This window comes from Camelus dromedarius, chromosome 4, assembly GCF_036321535.1.
Source record: "Camelus dromedarius isolate mCamDro1 chromosome 4, mCamDro1.pat, whole genome shotgun sequence".
Taxonomy (NCBI): domain Eukaryota; kingdom Metazoa; phylum Chordata; class Mammalia; order Artiodactyla; family Camelidae; genus Camelus; species Camelus dromedarius.
The window spans coordinates 24,213,360-24,225,666 of record NC_087439.1 but is presented as its reverse complement, the minus strand read 5'-3'; the positions used below and the strand labels follow the sequence as shown (position 1 = coordinate 24,225,666).

General features: G+C 36.8%; 1 protein-coding gene across 5 annotated transcripts in view; it reads right to left on the bottom strand.

Annotated features, from left to right (window-relative positions):
- ARHGAP15 (Rho GTPase activating protein 15) overlaps positions 1-12,307 on the bottom strand; it is a 575,316-nt gene that overhangs the window by 543,627 nt on the left and 19,382 nt on the right. For all 5 annotated transcript variants that reach the window (XM_064484735.1, XM_010974707.3, XM_064484738.1 and 2 more), the window contains exon 2: positions 3,972-4,150. In XM_064484735.1, the coding sequence (XP_064340805.1) occupies positions 3,972-4,136 (165 nt within the window). In that variant the 5' untranslated portion in view covers positions 4,137-4,150. The remainder of the gene's footprint in view (positions 1-3,971; positions 4,151-12,307) is intronic.

Here is a 12,307-nt window from a genome sequence, read left to right as displayed (position 1 = left end):
GTTGACAGTCTGTGTTGGCTGCACATTTTCCAAGCAGTGCTATTTTTGCACAAAACCAATACGGGCAATTACCTTTGTTTGAGATGCCAAGTCTTATCAATTCAATGTGATTTAGTGTCATTTTAATTAAATATCAGGATCCACTTCAGGACAATTTATACAAACAAAGCCTCAAACCTAACTATAAGCTTGATTTGAAGTAAACATGGGCAAGTCCTATAGTCTCATAATATTTCTCAAAATCTCTGCTAAACAGAAGGCTTATATTTTTAGTAGCAATTTTTATGTCTGCCTTTTTAGCTAGCCACAACTTTGGCAAGTATCCTATAATCACAGAAGTAAGAAACAAAAGAAAATTGTTTCCTCTTTTTCCTTATAATAGATTAAAAAGAAAAATGAAAGAGCACTGTCTGGGAAGAGAAGCAAAAGGAGTCTTGTATGTTAATGTTTAGGAATGGCATGACCTAAGTCTTTATCTGAACACTAATGAAAAAACATTTCCCTGTCCACAATGGAGTGATGCACTTTGGTGGGGTTTACATGATGGAAATAGTGAATATTCATATATGTTGCTGTTTAAGACACCAGTATTAAATGCTGGAACTGCTCCTGCCTGCAAATCCTATGTCTGCAGTTTCCTGACTTGGGCTATTTAAACTCTTCATTAATATCTATTCTAAACTGTCTGGTAGACTGGGCATCCCTCTTATAAATAACATCAAAGCCACATTAAACCTTTTGTGTTAGAAATTTGCTGGATTGCATATTAGCTTTTTTAGCCCTTAAAGAGGCACACTTTACTTACCCCCATTAATGTTAACTAAGCCTTCTGCTTCTGTGTTTAGCACATTCGGGTAAATCACAGTCCACCTTTAAGAGGTCTCACTCCAGTGACCAGGGTGAAACAACAAATCACTGAGACCAAAGAGCATTCCCTCCCTACCAAATGAAGCTCTCCAGATCGCTCTCACAGATGCGTAATTTTCTTACTAACCATGTCATTCTATATCCAAACTTTCCACCTCTTCAATGTTTCTTAGGAAGCAAAATGGCCTCTTTCAATTTTGAAAAGCATTGATCTTATTAACCACATAAAAATGATTATTTGGTGTTTAAAGAAAATGATGCATACTACCAATAAAATACTAATGGAGTATTGATACCTGTCTTACTGGAATGCTTCCCTGCAGCACTTAGGAAATCAAAACTTTAATTCAACAAGTAAATTCACCTGTGCTTGCATAGCTTCTGGTCGAATAAATATTTATGTTGGCATTTCAAAATACTCCTCGATTTACGTTACCAAGAATATAGGCTCATTGTATACATAGAAGAATTTTATGTGGTGTTCTGAGTTCACATTTATATTAAACATATTTTTAATTAAGCAAAATTTTAAAAGAGGAATTTATGTATTGACAAAATTATATAATTAATGTGACCCTAGAATCTTTTTATCATTTCTTGTAATAAGTTAAATCATATTAATGTAATATCAGATTCTTGTTATTATATACTCCAATAAGTCTATATTAGATTTGCATAATTGATATGCCAGTGACAAATAGTATATATATGCCATATATATTAAATAGGATGCATGATACATATATAGTCTCTAAGTACCCTTAATTTTTTTCTGTACACATTAGATGTATGTCTCTGTTACAGCAAACCATGCTACATGTGAACTTGTGAATGCATTTTTACTATACATCTCCTCCCACTTCTCCTAAGTTCAAAATCTCCCCCCTTGACCTCACCCCAACCTCCAACTTCTGAAAAATCAAGTTCTTAGTTTAGCTTGAGCAGATATCTTTAACAGGCTTGTTTGAATAAATATGCCAAAATACTTTACATTCTGTCAGTATCTAGTCAGAAAATTGTGCATGGAAAAAAGAGATGAAAAGAACTGAGACAGAAAGAAAATTAGTGCCATGGCAAGCTTTCAATACAGTATCTCTGAGCCAAGTTTTCTCGGTGAAATGACATATCCTCACTAAAATACCCCTTTTATATAATTATGCACTGAGCACGCATAACCAAAAGTAACTTTTATTTTTGTTCCTTATCGAGGAATACATATTGCCCAGGCTAACTAAGAATGCGGAAACAAAAGCTGGGATAATTATAGCTAATTTAACTTTGGAAAACTCTGATTCTCTAGCAGTCCAGCATATAACCCCCCAAACTAAAGTTATGTAACAAGGTAATATCAACAATGAGAAACTGCATGATAAAATCCTGCCCAAAAGTGAAAAATGCTAATTTTGTCTCATTTAGCAGCTGGATACAGAAATGCTCATTAGTTTTAAGAGGGTTAATCCTTTTAACTTTTGCATATTGATATGCCAATTATGCCTAATTGTACAAGAGGCATCAGTCAAGGTAATAGTGCATAAACACATGAAAGTTATTAAGTACATCCCAACATGTAATAAAGTAGGTGTTAATTGGTAGCTGAGTTCTGCAGGCTATTGAGGTGGATAATTCATTGAGAGATGGATCACTTGTAATTTCTCTCCATAATTCCTTTTGCAGTCTCATGCTGTGATGTTTTCATGCTTGTCAAAAACAACTGCGGCATAGTGCCTTTTGTTAAACACAGCCAATAAAATATGTTAGGCATCATTAAATATACTTAACTTTTAAACTTTTTCAAAGGTACAGTTCTTACTGATAATACATTATAGAGATTCCAATAATTTACTCTAACTACTATCTCAAGTTCATGGTTGAGGAACGTTTTAGCAGGTTTCAAAGCCAAGACAGGCTGGCTGTGCTGTTCCTCCCAGCAGACAATACTTTTAAATGAGAAAGTAAAGAAAGAAAAATGCATCCTTATCTAGGGATGTATTTCTCACTCCAAAAATATAATCACTGGCTTCCTCATGCTAAATTTGTCTATGATACCTGAGGAAAGAATGATTAAAGTCATATATTTCTTAGGTTCCTGAGATCATTGTGGGTTAATTCTGCACTTGAAATTCAAGTGAAAAACAGGGAATAAATGTAATCGGTAACATGCTACTCAGCAAGTTGATCTCATTTAATAACTCAGTTAGGGAGCTGAATATTTCATAGGCCCCTATGATATTAACAGAACACTCAATTAATAGCTCACATGTTTCTGCAGGGTGACTGGGACTCACAGCCTGTCCCCAGCTAACCTATTTCTTGCTCTTGCTCTCACTGTGAGAAACAAAATAGAGCCAGGGTCCAAAAGAGTGGCTAGCATTGCATAAATAATTTTGTAACATCCTATGGCCTCAGCTGCAAGTTACCACCATTATGGAAGAAAATTAACCAGAGGAGACTCATCGCAATCAGTGTGTTTAGTGGCTCAGGATGCGTGCAGGGGCAGGGACACAATTGGCAGTAGAGTTCATCTCTAACTATTTTATTTCAAATCTTCCTAATGACACATTATGGAGACAAAATGGCTTCCTCTTCAAACCTTAAACGGCCACAGCATTTCAACTGTTTAAGCTCATTCCAAATCAAATTGTAATTCCTAATATCATATATTATTAGGAGATTTTAAGGATGAGGTTTTTACCTTTTTTTAAAGATTTTTTTTTCTCAGTTTATTCTTAGCTAATTTTAGCCTCTGGCTTTTCAAAGTGATGTACTGTATTTGGAAGTACAAACACCACATGCTAGCATAACCTCATTATTTTTATGACACTGAAGCATGATAGTGGAGGCCCTTAAAATGAGTCAAAGGTGCTCTTCAGTCTAGCTCCAAATCTACTTTATCACTCTGGATTAAGCCCAGCTCTTCTCTCGCAACTGGGGATACTATTATGACTATAAGTAGGCAAGATAAAGTGCATTACAAAAACAGTATTCTCATGCACATTAGGAAAACAAATAAAACAAAGCTGATTAGCTTTTTTCTCTCTCCCTTTTTTTTTTTTAACACAAAATTCTGTATCAGGGAACTTGGATATTTGAGGTATTTGACTTACGGGTTCAGTGATCTTCCCAACATCGGTGAGGATCATGGATTTACTTTGGCTCAGCCTGTCGTGGTGGCTGTTGGCATTTTTGATTCTCATTTGCACAGCTCCGGTGCCTTGGCGGGTGGGATTCAGTGTTTCCGCAGAGCTATCAGAATTTGTAGGTTTCTGCATATTACAGTGTTATCCTGATGAAATATAAAAGCATTATATTATTCTAAATATATACTTTTTCATGAAAAACTCCAGGTGGAGCGCACATCCCTATTAATCATTAATGTACAAAGATGAAATAAAGTCTCCACCTCTGAGTGCTGAAGAAAAGGTAGTTACTTCATAGTGTTTTTATCAATTGGGACCTCTGTATTTGGACAGTATTGTATATAAGCCAGGGGATTTCAATTCACAGGCACACACTCAAATTCTGTGTAGTTCCTTAATTTGATTAAGGAATTTCTAATGGCAATGTGACACAGTTTTCCTTATGAAGAAATGACGTTGCCAACTAAGTATCTTCAGGATATATGCTCTTTTCATTCACAACGTCACTGATCTATTATTTACTTCATCCCACCCCATATCCAGACACTACCACCAGCACCCTTTTTTGGTGAACAAAACCTATGTGAATAAGGCCAAATTTAAGTGAGTAAAACTGGCTTTAGAGCAAACCAAACTAGTCCCATTGACTACCAAATTATGTCGGCTTGGCCTCATTAGCATGGTACGGAGTCCTAGCCCCCAACTTCCCTTGCAGTGGCCAACAGGGAAAAATTAAAATTCCTTTGTCCATTGCCATCTGCCAACTGAACTAGATTCAGTAGCTTAGTTGGATATAATATTTATGAAGAATATGAAGAAAGAGAAAATCAATAAATCAACACTGTTTATTTATTTATTTACATTTATTTTAATGGAAGGCGTCCTATTTGGGTAGGAAAATTCAGTGTGGGCACATTTTAAAGGAGTGGCTGTGAGAAAACAATAATGTGTAAAAAGAAAACAAAGGAAATAAATTGGGTGGGTGGACCAGGAGGGTTTTTGGTTGCTTCCCAAATCCATAATCCCTTTCAGTTGCCCCTCCCCACAAGTTCCTCAAATGGAAACATCTACTTGGTTAAAATAGAACATTTGCAAAGCAAATACAGCTTCTAAGCCTCTAGAAACAGACCCTCTTCTAGCCTAAATGTTGTCTCCCTGTCTCAACTATGCAGCCACTTCATAGCTAGCGTGGGCACAAGGGTACAATATTAGAAAAAGTTGTCACCAGTCAGTTATGGAAGCCAATATAATCCAAAGGAAGGATTGTATTTTAAGGAGCCAACTGTATTGGTAGCCCTACAATGGTTGGACAATGGGGCTAGCATCATGGTAATGTTCAAGCGGAGTGTACACTAAAATGATTAGAAAAGAATAATAGCATTTCAATGGGAGGAAAAGTGTTTAATTGATACCAGTAAGGCAACTGAGTGATAACTCAGAAAAGAAGTTAATATTTATTGAGTATTTACTATGTGCCAGGCAATGAGCTTGTTTGATCCTTACAAAACTCCTATTAGATAGACATTAAACTCATATTTTTATAGAGGAGAAAAATGAGGATCAGAGTGACTAATAATTTTCTTAAGGACACTGAGCAGAAGGAAGTGGAGGATTATGTTTTTTATCCCCACCCCCCAAAAAAACCCAGATGTCCATCAACAGATGAATAGATAGACAAATTCTAGTTATCTACCCAATGAAATACTGCTCAATAATAAAAATGAATGGACTATTAAGGTGTGCAACCACATGGATGAATTGCAAATTTATTGTGCAGAGCAAAAAAAGCCAAGCCAAAAAAGTACTTACTGAGTACTTATTATTTCACTTATACAATATTTTTGAAAATGTAAACTAACATAAAAAGAAAAAGAATCAGTGCCTAAGGACAGGGTGAACTCTTGATACAAGGAAACTTTGCAGGGTGATGGATATGTTTGTTATCTTGCTTGCAGTGATGGTTTAAAAGTAGTATACGTATATTAAAAATGATCAAATTGTACACTTTAAACACTTTCACTTTATTATACTTCAGTTATACCTCACAAAGTTGTTTACAGGAAAGTAGTATTAAAAATTCCTTAATGGATTTATTTTGTTCATATATTCATTTTCATGATCCTACATGAGTGCATTATTATAAAAACTTACTGAGAATAAAGAGCTTTTTCAATAAGATTTGAAATAAAAATTTGAAGTAATAAAAGATGAAAATCTTATCCTATTTCATAGAAAAATGACAGCTACGTTAATGAGGAGGATTTTAAAATGTATAAAATCTGACCACTAATGTATGCATAAGGGATGTTACCTTTATATCTAACTAGAATAAGATATAGAGGGTTGTATATATGTAACTGGTTTTTTAAAAATAAATGTAATCACATGCAGATGATATAAATAGCCAATTCTCGATGTATGCCAGTATAGGATGATACATTTTTTATTTTATTCTGTGTATTATATAGTATTGAGGTCATCAGGTTTTCTTAGCCAAGTAGAAATTATTTCAAAATAATAAAGCAAATCTTTTACATTTATAAAGACGCTCCTACTAAAGGCATGAGTTTTTTGTTTGTTTTTTTTTTTCAGAGTACATTTCAGTGAATGAAGGATGAGAATCTAGGTATTGTGACTGAAACGAAGGCCTTGGATTCATTGTAATTAGACTGGTTGCATGAAAATCAGTTAGCTTCTAGTGGCAACACTGTCACTAATAGTCACCTTTATGACTTTGTACAAGGTCATGGACTTCTGTTTCATCACTGGGAAAAACTGATAGGGTGCATGGGCAACCAAGAAGATTACTGTGATCTGTAGCGTCCTTTCACTTCTGATATTGCTGTGCTAAAAGTCCTGGAAGCTCAAGAAGTATTACTGCAGATACACAGAGCTCAGAAGTGTTGGGCAGATAAGCAACAATGTAAATGCTTTGTATGATGATGCCCGAGGGTTTTGGGTGAGAGTTGAGGGGAATCTATGATTAAACATATACATCTCTTCTAAAAGAATCTGGATTCTCCTTGGAGTGCGTTCCAGGTTTGATCTTCCATGTTATTCATTAGATTCAAAGTCTAAAGGTGGTGTGTTTGTAAGATTGGTGAGGGAAATCACTTAGATTTAAGCCACTATCTTCTGACCAAGAGCATGAAGCCACTGTATTTACATAGCTCCATCATGTGCCATTTATAGGACATGTTACTTCCCCAGAGTCTGCACAAATTTCAATGTCACATCAACACTGGCATTCTTGTACTGATTTCACAATCAACCCATAATTTGCCTAGTGATGGGTTACTGTCAAAAGGCTGGATTACTTAAAAAGCCTCTTATCTGGCTTCCTCACCTTTTTTCTTGGGGACAGTTTACAGAAAAAAAAAAATCAAAATTTTCCTCCTTCAGATCATTCTTTTAAGTTGATCTCTTCCCCTGCCAGTATTGTTATTCCTCTTTTCTCACTCTCTCTTTAGCCATCACTTCCTTTCCCATCTGACCACATCTTCACATTTTGTTGATACCCCACTGCACTCTATTTTTTCTTTTTATTCAGCTTCTTTTGTATTTAGTTCTACAAGTATAGTATCTAGTCTGATACAATTCATAATTGTTCTCATATTTGCAAATATTTGGTGGTTTCTAATTTAGCAGAGCACCATGTTGCTCTGAGAAGAATACAGAAAATGATACAATCCTCTTCTTAAAGATTCCTACCCACTGAAAATCAAGTATCTATTCATCATTTATTGAGATTTTCCTGAGTGGCAGGCACTACATCAGAGGCTGGAGATACTCTTGTGGTGTTTTTGATTTGTGTTTGTTTATTTTAACTAAATGCTTTACACTGGTTTGGTGACAGTGATAAAGAAATAAATCAATAATTAAATGAGAATAAAGTTGTGCCCAGGAGAGGGAGAGAAACAATGACATCAGACTCAGGTGTAACTGGGACATGTGGGGAGAGAAAGTCTACAAAAGATCAGCTGATTCTGCAGCTAAGTCAGGGCAGGTTGGGCATTTCAGGCAAACGGCTCAGCAGAGCAGAGATATGCAAATAACTGTGAAATTATAAGGTAGATATTGAAATGTTTCATGAGGAAAAACTATAGTACCAAGAAGCTCAAGGAAAAGAGAAATGTTGGATTTCATGAAAAAACTGGCATTTAGCCTTGGTGTAGGTGAGTCTCATCATCTTGCTAGCCTCTCATCAGCCTGAAGGATTGACTGAGAACCCCATCCCTTCTAACCCCACCAGTGCTGTAAGAGGTTGGTATTCTAGACACTCTGGGGGAGAGAATTTATGGAGAGGGCTTTCCTTAGCATAATACACAAATGTCTTGAATGGATGAATTGAGTGCAAGACACAGGGAGGCAGGACCCACCCACCCCCACCCCCAGCAGTAACTGAGGAAGGAGGGACGATGGAGGAGGAAGGAAATCTAATAGACTGAAATGACAGTTGCACTGGTGGCTGTGAAACTTGTAACTGCTGTACTTGTGGGTTCAGAGATGATTTATTTTTATTCATCCTGTTACAAACTCTCATACCAAGTAGATAGTCTGCTTTAGGCTAAATTTTGCAAGTTGTATTTGGATCCCACTTACAGTTCTTTCTCTTTACCTTCCTTCGACTTTGCCATTTTCCCCTCATCTGCATCCTAATACTTTTTTCCCCTCTACAATGCACACTATGATCCTTTTCATATTTTGGCTGCCAAAGCCCCCCACTGCAGCACCTACTCAGGCCCCATCTCATCTACAGACTCAACATTTCTAAAATTCCATCATCCATTCTTCCTTACTTGCATCCATTTACTTACATCCATCTGCTCAGTGACTTAGATGTATATGGGAGGGGAATGATTAAACCAGTTAACACAAAGTTATAAATAATTAGTCAGACTTCCCATTAACTCTCAGGGAAGCATTTACCTGAATCTTATACTGGAAGCTCTCCTGGCTGTGTGGGAAAGTATCTTTCAGTAGAAGAGCTCTGATTATTCTACTTTGTGTATGATCTTAAGAAAATTTAGAGGCAGGTAGCATTTGTGGCCAGGGATATGATATCAGAATTGCATTCTTGTAAATGGTTCCTCCTGGACTTATGTGATGTGACAACCCTGTCATGGTGGTCTAATTTTTGAGTCCTTATGAAAGAAGGTTCTAGGAGAACAAACTCCATTATAAAGCTTGCCCAGCCTCGAGTCAAAAGAAACTCTCAAGCCCAGGGTCCATCATGACTTGCTCCCAGCACTAGAGAGTGGATTTAATTTTGGGAACGTAAGTCTCAATTTCAGGACCTATTCAGAAAGGCAATGAAGAGCTCTAATTTGTGAGTCTTTCTGTGTTACTATTCCAAGAATACCCACAGGGTTTTGAAATCATATTCTGTTGTTCCACCTGTTGTTCCTCATTGACCCTCAAGTCCCTAGATTTGGTAGACTGTAAAACCAATAATAACTGTCTATACTTATGTCTATGCAACTTAGTAACATCAGTCATTTTGTTAATTTCAAGTCACATTGACCTTAACTCTCATGTGATCTACATGCCTATTCAGTATTCCCCTTGTTCTTCCTCTAGCATAACATCTACTCATCATCATTATCATGGTTATTAAATTCTACTAGAGGAAACACTGATGCCTCCTGTGTCTATATTCTTACAGGAGGCATACAGGGGCATGGCGAATAACTAATGAAAATATCGAAGAATTAGTTCACCTTGCATGTGTCTAAAATATCCACTGATATCACAAACTTTCCAAATAAACATCCCTGAGTTAGAAATTGAATGTAAATCACTTAAGACTGGCTTCATAAATTCTCTGACTTCCTGGTTTTATATGTACCAAGAGAAGAGCAAGAATAGCTTGTGATATTGCACTAGTTCCACTTTCAATACTGTTTTAAAAACAGGAAACAGTGATGAGAATGCACTTCATAAGAGCCACACAAACTTTGGCTCTGCTCAACAGACTTGGCTCAGTGGTATTCTGGGCCTGATTCTCCCACTCACACTGCAAATACCCAAATAGGAAGGAATGTGATATTTCATCTAATCATAAATTTCATAGCTGCTCTGTCAATTATTGCCGCACTCCGTTAACTACACTAAGGCTCAGCAGCTTGCCCTTTTGAGTTAGAAAGTATATTTTTGACATCTCTTTCCCATCAGCAACATTAAAGTAAAAGTATACTAAGAATCATTTGAGCTAGGAGAAACTGAACAGACACTTTGATACTATCTCCACTATTTCTCTGTAAAGAAGAGAAAATTGTAGTTTGAGGATACTGAGAGTTTTCCCAAGGTGCTACAGTCTATCAAAGTAGTCCCAAGACAGATCTCAAGTCCTGCATTTCCAAATATCCGTGCTTTAGTCATAGACCCCAAAGTCAAGTGGAAACTGTGTATGAAAATATAAGGTAACAAGAATTCCAGGGGAAACTTGATGGAGATCAAGGAGATAAAATGACCATAGTACATTCGTATTAAGCATAGATCATGTAAGTCTTTCTATTTATAAATGCTCCTGTGCTTCCTGACAAAACAATGGAGACTTAATAAATGTGTGCAGAATATAGAATTGGAAAACAAATATGGAAACTAGTTAATGCCAGAGTACATAGCCTAGCAAAGCATTGCCAATTGTAAAATGTCTTTGACCAAGTTTCTTTCTTATTAAAAATAATGTGTAACTTACTCTGGCCAGTGATTCTAAGAGCCAGTGAATGATGGTTATTTCACGGTAAGTTAGAGGCTACAAAGAAACAAGGCTTTTCATACCTTCCAAGGGCAACATTAAAGTGTATTTGGAGAATCGTATGAATTTTTTAAAACATGAACAATACCAGATTTCCATTTCAGGTAAGCCTTTTGTTTCTGGCTTTTTAAAAAGGCCACATTTATGATCATCTTACAATTTATCAGGGTTATGTGTTATGACAGTAGAGAAAGCCTCCCTTGGGTTTCAAATTTCCGCGGGTGCCTGATGCTCCTTCTCCAAATAGAAGGACTGTCTTGCTGGACATGCGTTACCAGTAAAGCCTTTGTGAGGAGCATTGTCTCAGAGGCAAGCATTTAGTGTGCCCCAGTGCATCCCCATTCCATAGGTGTTAGTCTGGGTTTTCACCATGTGGCAATGAACTGTCTGGTTACCACAACCACCAAGAGCCACAGTCCTCTCTGCCTTAACACACAAGAACCCTTTGTGGCAATGTGACCCCATTCCTTTTCCAGAAACCATAGAAAGAATTGTTTCTCCAAGTCTGCTAAGAGCTTGTGGAAACTCCATAGATGAATATTGTTTCTCTGAGAAATTCATTTCTGTCCCCTGGAAAGATCTTCTGTTGATCTGTGGTAGAGCACGGTCTGTTTGTTCCCCTGTGGAAATGACTTGTGGCCATGGTAGCTCCAGTAATGTGTGGCACAACCTCCATGCTACACTCTCCTGACAGGTCAGTAATTAACTTGCATTGCAACTGTTTGTCATCTCCACCAGAGCAGACATTTACCAAAATAACATTTTAATTTCAGTTTCCTTCCAGTTCACTTTCCTTTTCTTTTTTCCCTGTGGCTTCTACATCTCTATTAAGTCTAATTTCCCCAGACCACTTTCATAAGCGGAAAGAGTGCAATAAAACTCAGTTTCAAAAATGTCAAATATAATGAGAAAGGAAGATCACAGTAAAGGAATTTGACCATAGCCACCCAACTGAGTAACATTGTCTTTGACTGGGCAGGTGTTTTATACATAGGAAATGTGATAATAAGGCTTTGCATTTACTTAATTTATATCAAGGAATCTGGGTGATATACTGCATTTACTACCAAAGTCTGGCAGGTTAGTTCATGGATAAATTGTAATCCAGTGATTGTCATTGCACATAGGTATCCTAAATGGTGAAAATGACAAGTGAAATATAAAACATGTTTTAAGTAGATTAAGTCCTGAACAAATCTGTGTAGTAGGCAACCTTGGTATCCTGTTGTTAGCTTTCATTCCCTGGGGACCTTAGTCTGTTAGTCTCCATCCTGTTGGGAGCAAAGCAATTGATTTCATCATCCAAATATTTATTGAGCCTTTACTCTGAGAAATAGACTTGTTAGGTCCCACAGTTTCCACAAAAATTATTAAGAATCCTGGGGTAGAATTAGACATATGCATGCTTGCTTACCATGCTGTCTAATAAAAGTGCAATGGAGGCTGGGACAAGGTCAATTTCCAGATGAAGGTGACATTGAACTTGATGTTGTATGGTAAATAGGATCCAAAAGGCAGAGAAGGGATGTCAAGAACAGTGCAG